This window comes from Phyllobates terribilis, unplaced genomic scaffold (genome assembly GCF_046119375.1).
Source record: "Phyllobates terribilis strain yellow unplaced genomic scaffold, ASM4611937v1 Scaffold_1__5_contigs__length_1240528914, whole genome shotgun sequence".
Lineage (NCBI taxonomy): Eukaryota > Metazoa > Chordata > Amphibia > Anura > Dendrobatidae > Phyllobates > Phyllobates terribilis.
The window spans coordinates 808,482,787-808,506,725 of NW_027362761.1; the positions used below are offsets into that span (position 1 = coordinate 808,482,787).

A 23,939-nucleotide genomic window follows, 5' to 3' on the forward strand; every position below is an offset into this window, starting at 1 on the left:
ATGCTATGTGCTGAGATAGCAGGATTGTATTGCTGAAGACAGAACTCTTGTAAGGCTATGTTCACATCACATTTCACCCTAACCTCAGTGGCTCCGTCGGGGCTTACATCTAAAGCCCTGGAAAAAGGGACGCAAGAATATGCACTGATGGAGCCATTGACCGTAATGATGCAGACAAGTCACTCTGTGCTCGGTCGGACATTCATTTGGGCCGAATATGTCCATTTGTTCCAAGACGTGGTTGACTGCATCTTCGAATCTGCGTCAAGTAGGCGGATATGTCTGAAAACGTTGTCCAATGTGTCTGCATCACTACAGTCAATGAACCAGTCAGCAAATATAACCAAATCCAATTTTCCAGGGCTTCAGACGTGAGTCGCGATGGAGACATTTACGTGAGGTTAAAGAGTAATGTGAACCCGGCCTTAATCATGCTTCTCCTAATCAAGAAATACTGCAGTTGGGGGTAATGTGTCTCATATTGAGAATTTCATTAGTTTACTTGATAATATGCATGTTCATGCATATACATATATACACATACACACATACTGTACATAATGTTCATATTAACTGCAGCCTGTTATCACACTTAATCAGATGAAAAAAATCTTTAAAAAAATAAATAACTAAAAATACATAAAAATAGAAAAATGTATGTATACAAAGTACATGTAGGATAATGAGCTAAAGGTTGTTGAGTCAATGTCCTGTTTAAAAAGCCAGTCTGTACACAATATAGCCACATAAGTATTGCTCTGCAAAGAAAACGTTTGTCCTTACCTCTTGGTATTCCTTATATTGCATGTCCACAAGGTCACGTACAACAGCAATGTGAGTGAATATCCACTGGGAGATTTCCTTGGTAACAAAATAAATACAGGCATAGCACTTTACTGACAATGCTACCGAGCAAAAATGCTTCACTGGGTTCATATAAGCAATTAAGCAAACATTTACTAATGCACCGACATGGGCTCAGCTAATGGAGGCTGATAATATGGATTGTACATTCTACAAAATGAATCTTAGGTTGTCCAAAATACTAGTTATATCTGTTATATAAAACTATTCTTAAAGTGGATGAAAATGATAGAAGACGTAACAAATTCTAGCTGCACACATGCTGTATTCTCAAACCATAGAAGAAAGTTCAGGACACTGTAGAATTGTGAAAAATTTACTAAGAGGTACCCCTCAATACAAAACAGAAGTAATATTACTGAAAAAGATGCTCATCAGTAACAATTAAAAGAATACCTGCGTGGAGAGGTTATGCTTGTTGAGACCACTTTCCTTACGGTTCCTTCTTGATCCAGTTAGTTTGGAAAGACCAAAGCCACTACTGACACGTGACAATTTAGACTGAGAGCTTGGGACCAGCGCTTCCCCTTTGCTGATACACTTCTTCTCGTAGGCTGTTGAAGAAAACCATAGCTTTAAGGTAAAGCTTAAATATGTCTACATGAAACCAACATCCATTAGCGATGTTCTTCACAACCACAATGTCCTGCTATTTAATTCAGCAGGACCAGGAAAAGGTCGGAACTGAGAACTCTAGGAGGAGTTAAAGGGAGCGCTGAGTATTCAGAAACAACATTTTGGTAGATTTCAAACAAAATAAAAACAATTCCACAAAATAAATTCAATCTCATTGAAATGGCTTACCAAGATGATTTTGCCAAGCACGTAACGTTGCCTCTTCAATAAATGGCCTGACAACAGCAATGTCCACATGTCCTCGTTCATTGACAGGAAATGTCACTTTGAACATATCCTCCAGAACTTGTTTTTTGCTATGAATCAACTCAATCCAAACTCTGTTGACCGCTTTTAAAAGGAGCTGACGCCCTGCAAAACATAATCAGTGCCCTTTATACCTTTCTGAGTGATATCAATATAAAATGTAGTTTTACTGAAAAGAAAAGAAATGAGAGTTTAAAACATCTCTGATGGCCTGATACATTAGTACACATCCATATTTCTTAGATAACTAGCCATACTTATAGAAAAATGGTCTTCATGAATATTTGTTGGTAGACCACCTACAGCTTAACAATCATTTCCAGGGACATTTGTTAGTCAACCCCTATCACTTAGAAAACATTTTCATGGACATTTATTAGTGGACCCTCTATGAAGTTAGACATTATTTTCATTGACATTTATTTATGGTTCAACTATATCTTCAGAATCAATTTCAAGGACATAGAAATCATTTCCATACACATTTGTTGGTGGACCACCTATAACTTAGAAATTATTTCCAGGGACATTTGTTCGTGGACCACCTATAACTCAGAAATCATTTCCAGGGACATTTGTCAGTTGACCCCTAAAACTTCAAAATAATTTTCATTGTAATTTATTGGTAGACCCTCTATAAAGTTATAAATTATTTTCATTGATATTTATTTGTGGTTCAACTATATCTTCAGGATGTATTTCAAGGACATAGAAATAATTTCCAGGGCCATTTGTTGGTAGACCACTTTTAACTTGAGAATCTTTTTCAATGACATTTATTGGTGAACCTTCGATATCTTGTAAATCATTTCCATTTCTTCTAGGACGGCCTATAACTTATAAATCATTTTTAAGGATATTTGTTGGTAGATCAAATATTACATAGAAATCATTTCCATGGACATTTGTTGGTGGACCCTTGATATCTTCTAAATCATTACATTGACATTTGTTGCATGGACTATTGATGAATTAGCAATCATTTCTAGGGGCATTTGTTTGTGGGCCACCTATAACTTTGAAATAGTTTTCATTGACATGTAATAGATAATCCCTTTTAATTTTAAAATAATTTCATGAAAATATGCACATGGACTAAAATATAGGATGTATTTTCAAGGACATTTGCCATTAGGTTCCTTATGACTTTTATACCACCTTTAGCTTTAAAAATAGGTTTTCATGTACATTTGTCAGTGGACCCTCTCCACTGATATCTGTTAGTAGACCGCCTATAACTTAGAAATCTTTTACATGGATATTTACTGATTGACCACCTATAACGTAAGAATCTTTTTTATGGACATTTGTTGGCAGGCCCCCTAAAACTTAAAATTTGAAATGATTTGTTGTTTTAGTCCCCAGCTTCGTTGTAAACGCTAGGGTTGTTCCATGTCAAGTGATCCAAATCTAAATTTTTTTTTACCCGATGTTTCAGATTTTTTTTTTCAAGTGCTACTTCAGTGATTTACAAAAACAATTTCGAATTTTTATCTTCATTAGTTAATTTTTTATAGATTTCTATAGTTTTGAACAAGTCAGAATTCTGAACTTGTATGATCTTACATTTTTTATCATATCTCGGGTTAGAAATAAGATAAAGAGATGGAAGAGGCACCGTTTTGTTTAGAAAGGTACAGGCTTTAATTTGATATGTCACAAGACTGTTGATATTTTGTTTTTGGAGGAGTCAAATTCAAAATTTTGATGCGCAATTTTGAAAAAACAATATGTTATAACATTTTCAAAAAAAGGCATATGTGTTACTTGAGTTCTTGGTTACATTTGCACATGGATTCAAGTTGGGCTCTCCTTGGGATCATATTTTTAAGTGTGATTTTCTAAATACAGTTTCATCCTAATCAGATTTTAATACTAAAGTAAAATAAACAATATTAAATAGTTAAATATACATGTATACATTTTTCTTTATTATTAAAACACTAGACATGTCCTTTTTCAAGTTTTTAAAGAGAGTATAGTAGTTAAGTTATCAAGCTTTAAAATAAAACAAAATGAACTAGTCTGAACAATTAATAGTAAGTCTTTAAACTGAGCTTTTAACATCAATTTATCCCTTCTACTGGGCGAGATTTAATCTGGTCCATAATCTCTTACTAACAATGGCTGTTTTCTTTATTGTCAGTATGTACGGCTATTATGGGGTTTGGGTTATATCTGATTTTTGTTTATTTTTAATATGTCTGGTTTTCTTGGATACGCAAAGGACGGGGATGAACCAGAAGGTGCAAAAAAGGAGATTTTTGTGTACTCATCGTAAAATCTCTTTCTCTTAGCCTCTAATTGGGGGACACAGGACCTTGGGTGTTATGCTGCTGTCCACTAGGAGGCGACACTATGCATAATCTGAAAAAGATTAACTGTGGCTCCTCCCCTGCAGTATACACCCCTGGACGGCATCAGCCATCTTCAGTTTTGTGCAAAAGCAGTAGGAGGAACGTAACATAGATAACATAGTCATGCCTATGAAAAGGCAACTATATAAGAACTCACAGGAAAACCAATATGAGAACTCAACTTAACGGCCCAGAAGGGCAACAGGGTGGGAGCTGTGTCCCCCAATTAGAGGCTAAGAGAAAGATTTTACGGTGAGTACACAAAAATCTCCTTTACTCTGTCACCTCATTGGGGGACACAGGACCTTGGGACGTCCCAAAGCAGTCCCTGGGTGGGAAGCAATGGACGAATATTGTGTAGACGGGTCCCTATAATTAGGGTACTGCCGCCTGCAGAACACGTCTGCCCAGGCTCGCATCTACTGAGGACTGGGTATGAACGCTATAGTGATTGGTAGACGTGTGTAGGCTGGTCCAGTTGGCTGCCTTACACACTTTTTGTGCCGAAGCCTGGTGCCGAATGGCCCAGGAGGCCCCTACCGCACGTGTAGAGTGTGCCGTAATGCCTACTGGAAGAGGAGAATTTTTGAGGCGGTAGGCCTCTTGTATGGTGGATCTGATCCTCCTGGCAAGGGTAGCTTTAGAAGCTGGCAGACCCTTGAGGCCACCTTCCAGAAGGAGGAAAAGAGAATCAGATTTCCGGAAGGGCACAGTGCTAGACACATAGATACGCAATGCCCTGACAAGGTCAAGCATATTGAAAGCCTTTTCCACTCTATGAACCGGAACCGGACAGAGGGATGGTAGCGAAATTTCTTCATTGAGATGGAAGTTGGACACAACCTTCGAAAGGAAGGATGGAACCGTATGGAGGACTACCTTGTCCTGGAAAAAAATCAGGAAGGGCTGTGTGCAGGAGAGTGCTGTGAGTTCAGACACCCTGCGTAGCGAGGTGATTGCCACGAGGAAAAAAACACCATCTGTGATAGAAGACGGAGTGGGACTTCCCTAAGGGATTCAAAGGGTGATTCCTGCAATGCAGTCAGCACCAGGTTGAGGTCCCACGTTTCTAGTGGATGTCTGTAGGGGGGAACCAATCGGGAAACCCCCTGAAGAATGTTCTTACTTGCGGTTTGTAAGCAATGCACTTTTGAAAAAGCACTGAAAGGGCTGACACCTGGCTCTTAAGGGAGGCCAGGGATAGTCTGGCTTCCAGGCCCGATTGGAGAAAACCGAGTACCCTAGGTAGGGAATAGGGTAGTGGGGTTTGGTTACGAGATTCGCACCAGGTAAAGAAGGCTTTCCAGGTACGGTAGTAAATCTTGGCAGAGGTTGGTTTTCGTGCTCTGATCATGGTTCCAATGACATCTGGCGAAAAACCTGCCTGGGTTAGAATCCAGGTCTCAATGGCCACGCCGTCAAATTGAGGGCCTCTAAGTTCTGGTGGTAGAACGGGCCTTGTGACAGAAAATCCGGGCGGTCGGGAAGACGCCAGGGAACGTCTGCTATGAGTCGTACGATGTCGGCGTACCGTGTATGCCTGGGCGAGTCCGGTGCAATTAGGATGGTTGGTACTCCCTCCTGTTTGATCTTCCTCACCACTCTGGAAATCAGGGGGAGAGGTGGAAAAATGTACAGGAGCTGGAACTGGGTCCAGTCCTGAACCAGGGCGTCCTCCGCTAGCGCTCACGGGTCGCGTGATCTGGCCATGAAGTTGGAGACTTTTGCATTGAGGTGAGACGTCATTAGGTCCACGTCCGGAGTACCCCAACGATGTCAGATCTGTTGAAAGATTTCAGGATGGAGAGCCCACTCTCCCGAGTCTATTCCTTGCCGGCTGAGGAAGTCTGCTTCCCAGTTGTCTACACCCGGAATGTGGACCGCAGAGATAATGGAGCTCGTTTTCTCCGCCCAGTGAAGGATGCGTGTCACTTCTTGCATCGTTCTGGCACTGCGGGTTCCCCGTTGGTGATTGACATATGCCACGGCCGTGGCATTGTCCGATTGTACTCTGATGTGAGAGGCTGCCAGTAAGTGATGGAAGGCTCTCAACGCCAGGAGGATGGCACGAATCTCCAGGATGTTGATGGGCAAGGTTGCTTCCGCTGGGGACCACTTGCCCTGTGCTCTGTGGTGTAGGTGTACTGCACCCCAACCCGTCAGGCTTGCGTCTGTGGTCAGGACCTTCCATTGACCTGGGAGAAAGCATTTCCCTTTTGTCAGAGAGGACCGGCTGAGCCACCAGTGAAGAGACTTCCTGGTTGACAACGTCAGCTGGAACTTCCTGTCGAGGGAAGAAGGGTCCCATGACTTGAGAATGTCTAATTGGAGAGGTCTGAGGTGAAGTTGGGCAAATGGAACCGCTTCTATTGCCGCCACCATCCTGCCAAGGACTCTCATGGCAAACCGGAGAGATCGAGGGGGTTTGCTGAGAAGGGTGCGAACTCCTAAACGGAGAGGCATTGCCTTGTCCTTGGGAAGGAGTATTAGACCCCTGGAGGTATTTAGCATTCCCAGGAATGTCAGAGACTGGTTTGGGGCTGGTGACGACTTTTGTAGGTTGACTAACCAGCCCAGGCGACTCAGAGTGTCGATCGTGATTGAGACACTGAGTTGGCAGTCCTTGAAGGCGGGAGCCTTGAGAAGGAGATCGTCTAGATATGGAATGACCGCTATGCCTCTGGAGTGTAGGACGTGCATGGTGACTGCCATGACTTTGGTGAACACTCTGGGGGTCGTGGCGAGTCCGAACGGGAGAGCCAAGAACTGATAGTGGTCCTGGTCGATTGCGAACCTCAGAAATCTCTGATGGGCAGGTGCAATCGGTATATACAGGTATGCATCTTGTATGTCTATATTCTCCTTTTTCCATGGATGCAATGATGGAACGAAGAGACTCCATACGGAAGTGACGTACTCTTACATATTTGTTGAGCTGTCTTAAATCGAGTATGGGCCATGCCCCACCTCCTTTCTTGGGGACTACGAATAGATTGGAGTAGAACCCCTGGAAGCGCTCGGCTGTTGGGACACATATTATGACACGTGCTTGAAGGAGCGAGGAGACCGCTAGGTGAAAAGCTTTTTCTGGCGGTTTTGGGGGAACAGATATAAGGAATCTGTTTAGTGAGTTGGAAGTAAATTTTATTTTGTATCCTGAAGATACTAGTTCCCTGACCCACCCGTCTTCTGTAATAGGTAGCCAGACTTGATGAAAGAGTAAAAGTCGGCCGCCTACAGGTGGAGTGTCTTTTTGAGTTCGTGAGTCATGATGAGGAGAAATTTTTTGGATTTCCCTCTTTTTGATTGGCCTGCATTTGACTGCGAGGGCTTGTCCGACTTTTGTGTCGATCTCGAGTCTTCCCTGCGTGTGAAGCTGCTGTTATTTTGTGCTGGCCGAGAAACGGACCAGCCGGAAGAGTTCCGAAAGGATCGGAATCTAGCTTGGTTACGCTTGTTATAATTGTGTTTGGGTTTCAGTTGGGGAAGAGAGGTACTCTTACCCCCAGTGGCGTTGGATATCATTGTGTCCAACCTTTCACCGAAAAGCCGACCGCTGAGGTATGGAAGCTGCGTAAGGGACTTCTTAGAGGCTGCGTCCGCTTTCCATTCACGCAGCCAAAGGATACGCCAAATAGTGATGGCGTGTGATATTGCCCCCGCTGCACTTCTTGCAGAATCCAGAGCTGCATGAAGCATGTAATCTGCCACAACTGGTATTTGAACTGCTTGTTCCGACAGTTCATGGGCAGAAGTTTGGAGGTCAGTATGTAGATTTTTTTGCCCAAGCCAGTATGGTCTTGGCTGCCCAGACTTGAAGCGAGCGCGGGAGCTAGGGAGGCTCCTGTGATTTCGCAAATTCAACGAGCCATACTTTCTACCTGCAGGTCTGCTGCATCCCTGAGGGTTGAGCTATCTGGCAGTGAAAGAAGTGTCTGTGCTGCCAGCCTGGAGACTGGGGGGTCCACTGCTGGTGGGTCTGTCCATTCTTTGAGGATAGATTTTAAATTCTGAATGATTCAAGAAAAACTTAGGCGGCTTCAGGGCTCGTTCAAATGAAATGTTATCTTGTGGTGCGTCCGGGGTCGGATCAGAGATATCCAGCACCCGATGTATGGACGAGATTATGTCCTCAACTAGCGCTGTATTGTTAGGTGGGCTTAGAGTTAGGGATCCATCAGTTTCTTTGTCTGAGTCGGAATCTTTTGACTCCTGTGTGTCACAAAGGTGTCTCCTAAGTGAATCAGAATGGAGTATTTCTCTGGACGGGGAATGGTGCGGAGAAATATAATCCCTGTCCCTGGTAGGGGACTGTCTAGATGACCTGGGACTACGGTATCTGTCCCTAGACAGGGATAACCGTGTGCTGTGTGATGACGCAGATGAGCGTGACCTATGGGTGCGCTTGCGTCCTGACCCTGACCTGCATGTGCCTGGGTCAGTATGTGGCTGAGTCAGACTTTCCCTTTGCTGGGTAGTCTAGCAGAGGTATGACTTTGCAGAGCCTGAATCAATTGTCGGTCATGTTATCTATGGACTCTGTCATAGATTGTGACATTTGAGTGGCCCATTCCACTGAAGGGTAGTAGGGGCTGCTTGGGACTCTGGCACAGTAGTCTGCGTACAATCCTCGCAATGCGGATATGCCGCTGGGAAGAGCATTACTGCAGGCTTCTCACCACTCTGGAAAAGCAGTCCTGCCTGGTTTTCTTAGACTTTGAGCCCGGCATAGTGCACCTGGAGTGGCTATGCAGGGGAGCTAACTGTGCAGAGGAGGATACAGAGTATTAGAAAATTCACAGCTGAGGGGTAACTCAAGCTGAGAACTTACCCCACCAATGTGCCCCTGTGAGCAGCGCTGAAAAAAGCCTGGTCCTGTGCCTCCCCGGAGACTTGGCTGGCCTGTGAATGTCCTGCAGCAGTAATGGCCGCCGTAACTCTTCTCCTGTATCCTGAGGTGAAGGAGAAGGGGGGCGGAGCGCTGCAAGGGCGGCAGTTTCTATGGGGATGTGCGCCCTGCAGCCTAGATCCGCCCCCTGTGTGACACCGCAGAGTGTCAAAATCGTCATCCGGGGGGCGGGCTGGGGGGTGGAGAATGGGGGGTAGCTTCGGCTAGGCCGAAGCCGCGGTCTAAATTTATTTTCTATGCCCAAAAGGGCTCCAGGCCGGCGCGGTAGTCCGGGGGGGGGCCGGATCAGAACCGGAACCAGAACCCCCCGGATTGAAAGGCAAAATGGCGGTGGGCTCTGAAGAGAGTCCCCCTTAGGCGCTTTTAGGGAGAAAGCTGCCGCAGGTGCAGAGCCTGTGAAGGCCTGTGCCTGTATGTGCCATGGCTGCCTGCACTCCCCCCGGCTCCTACAGGATCCCACAGACAGACTGGGGCTCCTGCATTGCTGCTGGTCCTCGGCTGCAGTGTGCTGGCTGGTAAGAGCTGCAGATGCTGCCGTCCAGGCCCTACCTGATGGTGTCTCAACCTAATACCCCCAGGGGATTAGGGAGGGTGCCGCTGTCACCGTCAGGGGGCTTTTGTCCTCGCCTCAACTTCGGACCAAGACCGAGGGAATTGGGGAAGGAGGGGGGTTCTCAACTTCGAGCCTGACCCGAGGGGCCGGAGAAGGAGCAGCATGGTGGCTACGCCATCTCAACTTCAACTGTGCACCCCATAGTAGGGGGCAGAGGAAGGAGCCATGCCGGGGGTCTCTTAAGAGACCCTCTTTTCTTCATCTGTAATCCCGTGCTGAAGCGAGGGACGAGTGAAGGTCTGAGGTGTGCCTCCTTGCGACACTAAGCAAAAACTGAAGATGGCTGATGCCGTCCAGGGGTGTATACTGCAGGGGAGGAGCCACAGTTAATCTTTTTCAGATTATGCATAGTGTCGCTTCCTAGTGGACAGCAGCATAACACCCAAGGTCCTGTGTCCCCCAATGAGGCGACAGAGTAAAGTCACTTCTACATTATCATAATCTTTGGAGAGTCCATTAGCCACCCGTGCTGATCATACTCACAGGTCACATAGCCAGTTATGTCATCCATTGCCAATCTTGTGCCATTTTGCTGAATGAAAAAATCCTGTTTTTTATTTCTGCTTCACTCAATGGAATAAAAGTGTGGTATTGCCGAGTCCCTTTAATGGGTTCTGCTTCCTATCACCAATGTTTTAACAAACTCTCCGTAGTCCTGGTTTGTACAGTACATGAACTGGATGTTAGGAATATTTTTCTCACTCCAGTTGAAAAGTTGCATGGGTGTTAAGATTTGGTCTGAAATCTGGGTAGATCTGGAAGATGTGATTGGATTGGTGGAGAGCAGTCTAAGCAGGAAGATTTGAGGGTGTATAAAGCTCATCTCACGGTCCAGTCAGCTGTCTGTCGTGTGAAGAAGCAGCTGAAGCATCCATCCACCCTCCCAATATCTAAAAAAACTGCTTTTAATTTGGAAAACATAGACCTTACACTTTTAGACCACAGGCTGAACAGATCTGAATTCAAGATTTTCTAATTGAAACTATTTATATAAAGGTTTTTTTTTTTTTTTTTTTTTTTTTTTTTTTTAAGTATGATCCCATTGAGAGCCCAACTTGAATTTTGGTACAGATGTGGCTAGGAGCATAGGAGACACATGTGATTTTTTTTGCAAATTTAATATCATATTGATTTTTCGGAAATGAGTTTTGCAATTTTGAGTTTGATTCCCCATAGGTAAGATATTAACAAAGATACTCTTGTGACATATCTGTTGAAAGCCTGTACTGTTCTGAGATGAATGGTGTGTGTTTCCCATTTCTCTATTTTATTTCTTGCCTGAGTTATTAGGAGAAATGTAAAGCCATGCAGCACAGAAGTTCGCATTTTTTCACAACTTTGAAAATTAATAAAAAAAAAATAAAAAAAAATCTTCACATTTTGCATCCTCTAACACAGTATTACCAAAGAACAAATTCTCAAAAGAATTAAAAATATAGTGGAAATATTCATTGGTTCACTTGACATGGAATGACTTGACACTGAATATTATGATGTCTATTCCTCTTAGCAATGTTACCCTAAAAAGTACACAAAAAAAGATAAAAATAAGGAATCATTTTATGTTAAACATAGTTTAATATGACAGTAGTTGGCATTCCAGTATTTACCTTCACTAACATCCTGGTATATTCCATCAGGTTCTACCTCTGAGGGCATCATGATGTGCCAGGTGGTCATCCTGGCTTCAGCCTCCAGTCCAAAGCCATCAGGGTTGCTACAATACGACACAGGACTCAATTATATATGATTTGTCACTCCAATACTACAAACTGCAGTGCTCTATTAAAGGCGATCAGCTCATGTTTCCATGGTAACACGAAACAATTATGTTTTCTACACTGCTAACCTCAGATTCGTGTTACCTTGAAAGTAATTGAAAACTGCAAATTCCAAATCCGTATGAGTTAACCTGCAGGCTACTTACATATTTCCATAACAATCATGAGATTTACAATAAAAGCTTTACAATACATTCTAAATAGCTGTATTTCACCCAACAATTGCCATACACATCCGGGAAAAAAAAATAACCCATATTTTTGATTGCCATGGTTACATATCTTGTGGCGGATTAAGTGAATACCAAATTTGATCTGTTCTAAACTACTGGAAATGTCAAAATGGAAATCTGATACATTATAAAGGGATTTAAAAAAGAATGTCAAATTTCATTAATTCCAAGCCCAGCTTGGAGCACGGAAGTACAGAACGTTACTGTAGAAATCCAAAATCCTGGTTTGAAGAATCTCCCAAGTGATAGCAACAAACGTTAAAATTATTCACAACTTTATGAAGTCATGTCCCCTCAAAGTATTTGCAGTTTGTAGAGTACATACTGACAAAATATTGTCTCTTGAACCAAGATTTCGATTTTTCACCCAGCAAACAGGCGTTCACACCAAAGCATGTGGATTTGTAAGTCTACAAAAGAAATTCAATGGTGACCACAGTGTTTCTTTCATGCCAGGATAGCTCAAGCAACTGTGGGCTTAAAGGAAGGCACCTCCGATCTCACATTTACTATAATGGAGAGTGAAGGCACATGCAAGATCACCAGTTGGCTTCAAGTGTGGAGGACATGGTTCCTACATGTAATCCAGTGAAGCTTATGAAACCCCATAAGGTAGTGAGTTGACCACTACTGGTTTTTAGTTTCCATACAAATAGTTGTGTGCCTGGATCTGTACTGGTGTTTGTGTATATGTGCATTAGTGAAGCTTACCTTTATATTGGGGCATTATTTGGCCACCGAAAGGGAGTATTAGGGTATGTGCAGACCATCTGGAGCCGCCAACAGCCCCGACACAGCAGAATAGACGCAGGCGGCTTCTGCTCATTTTATGCAAATGAGCGGCGCCAATTTTTTTTTCACCTGCGGACTTTTCTCATAGAGGTAAGGTCTATGGGGAAAGCCCGCATGCAGACCGGCCGGAGAAATTGACATGCTGCGGTCTGGAAAGACGCGCCACATGTCAGCTTCTGCGGGTGACCCGCAGACGCATAGTGGACACGGGATTTCTAGAAATCCATCCACTATGCTGTAACATCTAGCCGCTGCGTGTTTGACGCTGCAGCTCCTGACTGTGTACACATACCCTTAGGCGAGAACTGTGCTGTGTACAAGTCTTATTAGCAGGGTTCAGTCTGGTAATAATTAATGCGGTTCTCAAAATCATAACCATATTGGATAATCAGTTGTTAGCTGCTCTGGTCAATTACAGTGCTGTGCAAAAGTTTTAGCCTGCTGTGGAAAAAGTGCTGCAAAGTGAGAATGCTTTAAAAAATAGAAGAGTTCATTTATTTTTATCAATTAACAAAATTCAATCTGAATGAACAAGAGAGAAATCTAAATCAAATCAATTGTTTTAGGCAAACTTGCACAAAGTCAGGGATTCATGAGTAACCAATTATACCAATCAGGTGATAATGATCGTCATTTTCATATGGAGGTTGAAACACAGTCATTAACTGAAACAGAAATTGTAGTGCAGGAGGCTTAAAACTGGCTGAGTAACGGCCAAAATCTGCTACACAGGTGAGTTTGTGAAAAATATTCAGTCGCAGAGAATAATACCATGGCAAGAATGAGCATAGCAACAAGACAGAAGGTAATTATACTGCCTCAGCAAGGTCTCTCCCAGGCAAAGATTTCAAAACAGTCTGGGGTTTCAAGATGTATGTGCAGTTCAAGCTCTTTTGAACAAGCACCAAGAAATGGGCAATGTGGGAGATCGTAGACGCAGTGGTCAGCTAAGGAATTTTATGCTTACTTCCCTTCAAAATCAGAAGGTGTCCAACAGTGCCATCAGCTAAGAGCTGGCAACAACCAATAGGATTCAGCTACACACATCTACTTTTTGGAGATGTTCGTCCAGAAGTGATCGCTAAACAGGCGGGCGGGGGGGTCAGTACAGCAGAGGTGACAATGCTATGAGAGGAGAAAAGCTGACAGAAGGGTTTGTAATGGGATACAGCTAAACTCAGCAGTGCTGCCCCTTCCTCACAGGGACATATCTGAAAGGGGCGAGTCATTGTGCACTAATCTCCCAGCAACCTAATCTATTGTGGGGGCCTGTTTTTTTGTCTTGAAATGTGGGATGTCAAATGCAATTATCTGCATGATAAATCTTATTATTATTATTTATTATTAGAGCGCCATTTATTCCATGGCGCATTACATGTGAAAAAGGGGGTATACATAGCAAAAACAATTATAGAAATCTTGAACAAAAGCGCAACGGCAAACTGGTACAGGAGGAGAGAGGACCCTGCCCCCGAGGGCTCAGTCTACAAGGGATGGGTGAGGATACAGTAGGTGAGGGTAACCTCTCTAGAGCTAGTGTGATAAACGCAGAATAAGTGTAATAAGAATAGCAACCTACCTTCCCATGTGGAGGTTAATCAGGCAATGGGCAAGGCATGCAATGAAGTCTTGGTCATGATTCCCAGGTCCTAGTATCAGATTTCTATTCACTGTAAGTACTCGCAAAGAATCCAAAAGGGCTACTTGCTGAGGCACAGTTTTGTGGGCTCTGGAGAACTGGTATAGTACAGTTCGGTTCAAGCAGTTATAGATCGCTTCAAGAGACACACTTTGGGAACGTCTTTTAGACTGTGAGAGAAAATAAGAAGGATAAGAAACAACCTGTCAAATTCATTGCATCGGATCATTCATGAACAAAAGTGACTTCATTTTAGTGTTATTTTGTTTCAGACATAAAAGCTGCTCTTGGTTTCAGAGACTCGATAGAAGAATTTTAATTTTCTGTGGGACTTCAACGCTACAATAATTTTTTTTGTTTTTGCTTTACTTTTTGTTCACCAAGTCCTTATTCACAAAGACAGCACAAGTACACATTGTAGTCTAGTGGCCTTTTGCCGGTGTCCATTTTTATGCAGAACAGTAGTCCACAGAACAAAATGGAATCATGTCCTACTGTGGCCTGGACCAACATGCAGCATACATCATTTGTAGCCCATGTGAATCATGGAAGTATGAATAAGGGAACCCATCACATTGAACAGCAGCATGTTATAGTAGAAGAAACTAAACAGAGTGATATACAGTTTGTGGGAAACATTCAGTATAACTTCATTGATTTAAATCCCTCCTTTTTGTGTTTAGGAGTCCAGTGGGCAGTCCTAATCCATGACGGAGAGCCTACTCTGTCTGACTGTGCATATAGAGATAACTGTAATTCCCTATATAGGACCACCCACTGGACTCTTAAGCACAGGAAACAGGGAATTAATTGAATAAAATACAATATTATACTTTTTTTTTGCATAAAACTATCAATCTGTTCTTGCTCTATAAAGAGACTGTATATACAAAGCATCAGGTTCCCTTTTGAATCCATATGGAATATTGATAAACATTAAAAAAGTGGTAGAAATTAATTCACATACAACATTATAGTAAGGGGTAGCAACAAGAGGTGTACTGTAACTATAGTGAATGCAGGAGTTAGTCGCATCCTGGCCCCGGAGTCCCTTTGGCCCCTCTGAGAAGGTTGATATTACTAAAGACCTGTTATAGTAGGGGCACTGTTGGAGATTTTGGATTGTGGTTCACAAGATTAAACATAGAGTAATATTACAATCTAGGAAATCTTTTGTAAAGTCATAGAGATGGCACAGAGTGAGCAAGTCGTCCTATAACCCAGATGTAGATTCATTAGATCATTTTTTTAGCATAATTGTGATTAAAAATATGGTTGACTTTTATAACAACTCATTGATGGTGTATATCCAACCAACATGTAAAATCAGCATAGTGTCGGTATAAATGTATTGTAAAGCCACATCTTAAACCACATTTAGTATAAAGAAAAAAAATGCCGGTGAATTATAGACATTTTATAAATGCCCAGCATGCCCTTCGTTTTGTCGAAAAGCAGTGGATGACCTCCTCAGCAAAACCATAATTAAATCTGCATGTAAAGTGGACTGGTTCATCAAAGTTTTATTTATGCGATGTGCGAACCCAGCCTTACACTACACCTCACTGTTATTCTATAAAGTCGAATGACTTGTTTAGTGAGGTGGATTTGTGACAAACTATAAATTCAAAAGTAGATCCCTGCCCCAGTACTTGCTTTTAAAGGGAATCTGTCAGCAGGTTTTTACTATGTAATCTGATGACAGATAGAGGCTGAAACACAGAATTCAAGGATGTGTCACTTGAGTACTACATTAGTCCATGCCCCCTCCCCCTGTGATAAGCAGCTTACTGTCTATGGACTTTGTACACTGAAAAAAAATAAATAAATTTGAGCTTGGTTTAAGTTGGTATACATGCAGCACATAAATGCATATTTCACAATGGCCATGAATCAGAAAAACCTACAAGAAGCAAAATGAACGTAAACCCCGCTATAAATAAAAAGCAAGTGCATTTGGATGAAGTAGGGTTCTTAGTAACACTGTTTTTGATCAAAAATAGTATAAAAGCTATCCCACCAGCGACAAGGTGAACCCGTTCGGGATAGTCCTACACGGTCTAATATTAAAAACTTTACCATGTGTCAAAATTGACCTCTGTGTGAATAAGGGCAGACAAAGGACTGGGTTCCTAACTGTGAACACCAGCCAAGGGAAGCTTTTTGAATGTACCATCCAGCTCTAGGAAGGGAGGCCACATCCAGGTTTGCACAGAATGCAAAAAATACAGAGAAAAAAAACCCAACAATTTGCAGCACGGTTTACGTTCATTTTGCTTCCTGTAGATTTTTTTGTACACTGAGAGCCTGGTGTGGGCGGGGGCAGCTTGCTCAGCTCTGCTTAAATCTAAATCTAAAAGCTTTGATTGTGTCAGAACGGCTGCGCCCAGTAATCTAAGTGATACATCGTTGTATTCAGCTTCCCGTTGCCTACATGATGCTGCTCTCAGATAAGGTAGCAAAAACTTGTTGACAGATTCCCTTTAAGGCACCATTGTTTAGTCACCCCTAGAAATTGAGCAGCCTAATTTAAGCAGTAAGTTACTTTGGCAAAATAAATAAGTTCTATATGTATCATGGCAAAACTCATAGCCAATAGGCCTTGGAATGATTTTTGTACAAAGCACGGACTTTATTCTCTTACAGATTGTGAATGTGTTGCAATTATGATTTTGCCAATGTTCTCTTGTCATCCAGCAAAGTTCCATGTACTGTTATTACATTGGCGGTGTATTCTTACCACACTTTTTGTTTACCATTTTAGCCTTAAAGGGATTGTCTTATTAGAGAATCAATCACTTTCAGTTTGGTGCTACCGGGCACTCTGGTCAAAAATAGGAGTTTGCAGGAAAAAAATCAGCCAAACTGTAGAAATAGACTATAGAGTGGATACAGCTTTTATTTCTATCTTAGAAAGGAGGTCCAGAGCAGGGGAACCCCTTTTATATCATTACGTCCTAATAGGGCATGAAGACGGGGTAGTTTTAATAAACAAAACAAAAACATAGTAAACGTGTTACCCCAACACCACCACCCACTGTCCCAAAATAAGAGAAAAAATAAAGAAAATAGAACAAAACGGTTCAATACCTGTAGTCTGTCCCTCACCTGTGAGATGAGCTGGATGATACAGTCTACTACCATTTTGGAGTCTTTATTAAACATTCCTTGCCACAGCTTGTCCACAACTCGCTGGGTGAAATAGAAGACATTATTAACCAGCACCTGGTAACTACCACCAGTCGTCACCGGCAAGGAAGCATCTTCACCTAGAAGAAAGAAAAAATAAAAATGAAAACGAATATGAACAAGCATTACAGTGAACATGTTAGGTCAGATAACAATATTAACCTGTGGCATCAGGGAGAAAATGAGCTTTATTTCTCCCAGGAGCCGCTGGCTTTCAGTCATCTCTCTTGATACTGTGAGCGGCTGCTTTAAGCATGCATCGGCATGTTGACTGACAGCCACCTCAGCAGTGAACAAGTACAGAGCTGACTGTCAGTCCAAGTGCTGAGGTAAGTTTACTGTTGTTGCTCTTAGTGTTGTGAGTAATGACTGTAGCAGAGTCTGCATGACTGAAAGCCGGAGGCTCCCGGGAAGAATTAAGTTCATTTTCTCCCAAGTGTCGTACTTCAAGTACAGCACTCTGCTGTACAGCCCCGCGTGCCCGCGGTAGTTAAAAAAAAAATAAAAAAAGTAAAAATAAAAGAAAAAACCTTTATACTCCCCTGTCCGGCGGCCCCCGGTGTCCTCCTCGATGATGCTTCCTCTTCGGCAGCCAGCGGTACACTGCAGGGCGCAGGCTCGTGCCCCGCAGTGTACTTCCAGGACCTGTAGTAACGTCACTGATCACCTGATTGTCACGAGACCATCAGCTGATCGGTGACGTCAGCAATCAGCTTATGCCGGTAATCAGCTGATCAGTCTCATGACCGATAAGCTGATGCTTACCGTGGGGACATTCACAAGAATGTTCCCATGGACTCTAGCTCACTGGGGCTCATCAGCTGATCATCAGCTGATGAACCCCAGTGACCTCCTGCAGCATGTATACTGACAGGGGGTGATTTTACACCCCTGTCAGTATACAGTGCTGTATTCTACAGCAGTGACATCAGTGATGGCTGATGTCACTGTTGTAGAAGTGACCCGGATCGTCGTGGGACACTCGTTTTATTTAAATGGCCAGGGAAATGTTTGCCTAAAGGCACCTTCCCAGGCTGAAAAAACAGCTCACAGCAGTCGCATAAATTACATGAATAGAAATGCTAATGAAGATTGGGTGAATGGGACTAGGTGACACCCAGCTCTTTTGTTTGGTGATGTCAAGGTGTCAATCAGACCTTTTCATGACCAAACAAAGTAAAGAAACACACAGACACAGTGTAAACACTTTATTTGAAATACAACAGACCCATTCTTTAATCAATTAAATTAACCAATATACTCACGCCAGTTCTTGGTAATCCAAGGGCTTAAGTTGTGTCCCACTAAATAACTTTATTTATCTCCAAAAATCATTCATCAAAAACACTTCAAAACACGCACGTAAAAACACGTCAAAAACACATGTAAATCTGCATGCGTTTTTTTCTGCCAGGGAGAGGCAAAAACGCTTAGGAAATTTCTGCTTCTAATCCACATTGTGTGCACATACCCTAACAGAAATAAACACTTGAAATATATCACTCTGTTTGTAATGACTCTATAATATATGAGTTTCACTTTTTGCATTGAAGAACTGAATTAAATTAACTTTTTGATGATATTCTAATTTTGTGAGAAGCACCTGTACCCTTAACCCTTAACGATCCTGGGGATTTTAATAATATTTGCAACCCTGGAAGTGATAGGTTTACGGAGTGGTGTAATACCTTGCCGGCCTCAACAGAGAGGTGGGACTATTTGACACTTGAAGGGAGAAGTTTCCAAACGTAAAGGTCTTTTCTTGTGCCTCATCAACGTATCAATCTCTATCAAAGATTGGTCTAGCCTTATGCAATTCTTAAATGACTCCATTAATTTCTTAAGTTGAATATTTTCTTCGATCTCTATTGGATCACACCCCCTCTGGTTACAGGTGGAGGCGGCCCCGTTAAGATCCAGTTATTCAATATGCAGGAAACTTAATCCATTCTGGTTTAAAAATTATTAATTGTACTACCCATTAGGAGGAAACTTAGGGAATTATTTGATATCAATTTGGATTCGGCCCCTAATAATGTGGTTTGGGACGCTATGAAGGCCTTTTGATCTCAGGGATTAAACTGATAAAAGATAATTTGCGAAAAAGAGACCGAAACATTGTTTACCCAGGATAATAACCCGGCGAATAGAATGGAAAGAGGCCCAAAAGCAACACAGATTATTTCAAATAGAACAAGTTGACAAAAAAAAAGAATGTTTCTAAAACAGCAGTTTTATGAGAAGGGAGAAACTACTGGCCGCTTACAAACCAAAATGGCCCAAGTTCAGAGAGAGTATGATTTTATACACCAGTTTTACAGACTTTACATAGTTTTTATCCCAATTTGTATTCGTCTGGGGCAAAGTACTCGGGAGAAGAACTAGCAGATTACCTAACTAGGATTAAACTTCCAACTTTGGGTGAAGGTGATAGAGATTTTTTAGAATTGCCGATTTCCCTGAAGGAGATTCAACGAGCGGTAGGGGAAATGCCAAATGATAAAGCCGCTGGGTTTACAACCTCCGAGTAGAGATTTTTAAAATATTTGAGGAGGAGCTTTTACCAAGCTACTTGGAAACTGACATTGTCAAGATCACTATATGAGGCTATAACAGTGGTAACACCCAAGGAAGGGAAAAATAAAGAATTACCAGAATTATACCGGCTCATTTCACTAATAACGACTTCTGTCAATATTCTGACAAAAATCCTGGTTGATAGGTTGAGTTCTGTGAGAACGTCGGCAGTACATCCAGATCAAGCTTGCTTCATACCATCTAAGTTGACTGCCATTAACCAACGCAGGCTATTTTGGAATTTGCAAGAAGTACAGCCTGATCCCAAGAATAAAGCTGCTCTCTCCTTAAATGCTACAAAGGCTTTTGATAGTGTGCAGTGGAAATATATGTGGGCAGTGCTAAGGAAAATGGGATTTGGGCCTAATTATTATTATTATTATTTATTATTATAGCGCCATTTATTCCATGGCGCTTTACATGTGATTTTATCAAATTAGTAATGCTACTGTACAAGACCCCAACAGCTAGAATAAGAGTTAACGGGGATGAGTAGAAGAAATTTGGTCTTTTTAGGGGAACAAGGCATGGCTGCCCTCTATCGCCCCAGCTTTTTGCTATTGCAATAAAACCTTTAGCCTGCATCATTAGACAACACCCAAATATTAGGGGCTTTAAATATGGTGGCAAAGAGGAATGGATCACCCTGAACGCAGATGATTTGTCATTTGAATATCTCGCTCCTATTAATGGTGGATACCATTTCTAAATTTGGGGTCTTTTCTGGCCTAAATATTAAATGGTCAAAGTCGGCTTTGCTCCCCCTGGATATCTTCGATCAAATGAATCTTTAGCAATCCTGGTGGTGCAAGAGTTCAAATACCTAGGCATTTATGTTACCAGCGAGGTTAATAACTACATCCCTTTAAACCTGAATCGTCTGGTAGTTAAGTCAAGAAATAAAGTCGGAGCATGGGGGAAACTCCCTCTCTGTCCTTTGCAACATCATTAAAATGTGCCTGAAGCTCTCTGTAGTCTATGCCCTACATAATTCTCCAGTTTGGATCCCAAAGCACTGGCTTAAAAAAATGCATACCGTAATATTTTCCAGGACCTGGTCTGGAAAAAGGGTGTCCCTAGAATGAAGCTGGAAAACTTACAGTTGCCCAATAATCAGGGCGGCTTGGCTCTTCCTAATGCATGGGCGGATTGTCTGGCCTCTCAGTTCCAACATTTCAGGGGATGGGCATTGAAGAAGACTATGGATGAAGGGGCTGTGGTACTTAAATACCTGTGCGGAGGGGATAATATTTTGGAACTCCTAGAGTCAAATATACTCAAAGCCAAATCCAGTAATGCCCTGCTCCTTGCTCTTATTCATAAAGTGTTGTGGACCTGTAAAAAGCTGTGGGGTATGGGGGCCTATTCTAAATATACTTCTATATGGAATAATCCAGGCTTGAGGGAGCACGGTCATCTGGGGGGGGGTTAGAGATTGGAGGAAACAAGGGCTGAAATATTTATATCAGTTATATTTGGATGGACACTTCTGTACATTTGATCACCTAAAACAGATGTTCCAGTTGCGAACTCAGACTTCTAAAATATCTACAGTTAAGGCACACTATAAGTGCCCAGGAAAGTATATCCAATCTCACTATTTCTTTCAACAGGCTTCTGGACTATATTGTACAAGAAAAAGCAGCTAGAGGCCTGATTAAATTAATGTACAAATCTTTGTTATCCAATATTTTGGGTGATCCCATGGTCTTGAACAGGTCTAGGAAAAGGAATATAAGGCACATTTCCTCAGAAGCTATTTTTGAATCCCCTGGAAAGTTTCTAATAATGTGGCGCATAGAAGATCACAATTATTTCTTATCCATAGAGTATATAGATCTCTAAAAATTATGCTGAAAATGAATCTCAGATTGGATGATCAGTGTCCAAAATGTAGAGAAGAAGGGGCAGATTTGGTCTATATGTTCGGGTCATGTCCCAGAATTGGGGGATCTATGGGACAACGTGGGTAGGCTGGTTAGAAAGGTATATAACATCCGACTGCCTCTGAATACCAAATCTTGTGTTTTAGGGTGTGTGAGATATTGGAGTTTCTCCTCCATTACATCTGGCCATAGAAAAAATTCTTTACCACACAAGAAAGTCATTTCTTGTGTGGTAAAGAACATTGGCCATCCAACCTTCCATCACAAATAAAGGAAGTGATCCCGCGCCTAAATACTACTATTCTAATAGAGAAAAAGGTTTCCATTAAGAGGGGTGCCACAGCCAAATTTGGGTGGTCATATTCGGTGATTGATAGTCTTACCTGTATGATTGACAGTTATCTGTGCATGCACAATCACTCAGTAGGGCCACCCACTGGACTCATGTGCATACAAACGCCAGAGATTTCAATAAATGAAATTTAAATTTTATGGAAACTTTTCCAACAAATTTACATATTCTGTTTGGCTTCTCCTTTTCTATACCATGCTGGTGACTGATCACACTGAATGTACAACACAACAGGATCCCTTTAACCTTATTTGGAGGTAAAAGTCCCCAAGTAGATTTATACAAACTGTACTTTGTTATTTAAATGGTAAATCAATAGACTAATGAGCCTACAGTGCTAAAATATCTAAACTACTATATGTAAAGTACAGATAGACACAACCTCCAATAAATTAAGCCAAAAAAAGTCAACAATATAAGACACTCGGTAGGAACACAGACTGGTTTACCCTAGTAATGGGAACACCAATGTAAGGCAAATGATATTGTTTTATTCTGGAAAGCTGGAAGCTAGTAATTATGTGCCCTACTTTTTTTTATGGCAGTAACGATGACGTTACTAGAACATTCTAGCTTCAGCTGTACTAATAGACAAAATCCAATATCCTAAAAGCTGCCTTATTGGAATTTAATAAAAAAAAAAGTCAATCATATTAATAATAGCGTATTTAAAGCAATACTGCAGCTTTTTCTATTGCAGTGCTGGAGTAGTGCTTCCAATCTAAGGTCCCTGCACTTAGTCTTATACTTATTTGCTGCCGTCTTCACCTTCTATCAATGTAAGTCTATAAGGAACCTCGTTCTGGCTCTCATAGATTTACATTGAGAGCTTGTGACCATTACCTCTGAAATCCAGCAAGACAGAAGTTGTGGTCACGCCACGGGACAGGAGCAGCAGTGATAAAAGGTGAGGAGAGCAGCGGATAAGAATAAGACTAGGTCAGGGGCCTTATATTAGAAGCAGCACTAAAGAAAAAAAAAAGCTGGAGTGGTGCTTTAATCAACCACAAATACTATATATAGTATAAAAATAATAATAAAAAGGAGATGATGATATGAGTGGGTCTACATTTCTGGAATACATACCTAGCAGAACATCAGCAGCCAGTAGATGGTCCATCACGCTGTCCAGTATGTAGGTCTGGAATTCCTTCTGCTGAGCTCTTGTAGATCTTTCAGGAGAAGCCTGCAAAACATCAATTAAAATATGCAATGGCATTCTAGGGTAATGGGTCTGTATTGTCAGCAAGGGCACTATTTTTTAAATTAAGGTTGTTGTTTTTTTTAATACGTTTTATCTTGGTGGTGTCCTCAAAATTCTCCATTTCACTAGATTGCCATATTTGCACTGTTGGACACTATTATTTAGCATATGCTGTTTACATTGAGGCAGCAGTACTCTCATTATCATCATGTGCAAAGGTAAAACTTCTATTATAGTGGCAAATACCATAGGATTCATCACGGTCAATACACGATGAGAACAACTCAACTCCTTCTCCCCTCTTCTCAATCCCTGCACAGTAAACTCTACAACACACAGGGAACAGTTACAGTTACAGCCTGCTGTAATCACTCCCCTGCACAGTGACTGACAGCTCGCTCTGCAGCGTGTGCAGCATATGTATGTGCAGAGAAGGCTATTAATGTGCAGGAGAGTGATTACAGCACGCTCACTGTATAGTAAGCAATGACTATAACGGCTCCCTGAACTGCCTCCATGACTGGAAGCCAGCAGCTGCAGGAAGAATAAAACTTTATTTTCTCTGTGAAACAACTGCTCCATTAAGCTTTCCAGACATTATTTAAATGCAATTTACCTGAAGATTACACCTATAGCTGCAGATAAATAACGGTTGTGGAGA

At 42.0% G+C, this 23,939-nt stretch overlaps 1 protein-coding gene across 7 annotated transcripts in view; it reads right to left on the bottom strand.

Annotated features, from left to right (window-relative positions):
- The window catches only part of WDFY3 (WD repeat and FYVE domain containing 3), a 353,725-nt gene that overhangs the window by 59,450 nt on the left and 270,336 nt on the right, over positions 1 to 23,939 (bottom strand). For 5 of the 7 annotated variants that reach the window (XM_073637114.1, XM_073637120.1, XM_073637116.1 and 2 more), the window contains 7 exons: positions 23,161 to 23,260; positions 17,161 to 17,339; positions 14,011 to 14,240; positions 11,236 to 11,342; positions 1,669 to 1,851; positions 1,261 to 1,418; positions 784 to 861 (listed from right to left, as the gene is read on the bottom strand). In XM_073637114.1, coding sequence (XP_073493215.1) covers positions 784 to 861; positions 1,261 to 1,418; positions 1,669 to 1,851; positions 11,236 to 11,342; positions 14,011 to 14,240; positions 17,161 to 17,339; positions 23,161 to 23,260 — 1,035 coding nt within the window. The remainder of the gene's footprint in view (positions 1 to 783; positions 862 to 1,260; positions 1,419 to 1,668; positions 1,852 to 11,235; positions 11,343 to 14,010; positions 14,241 to 17,160; positions 17,340 to 23,160; positions 23,261 to 23,939) is intronic. The other 2 variants (XM_073637119.1, XM_073637115.1) reach the window with 1 other exon arrangement.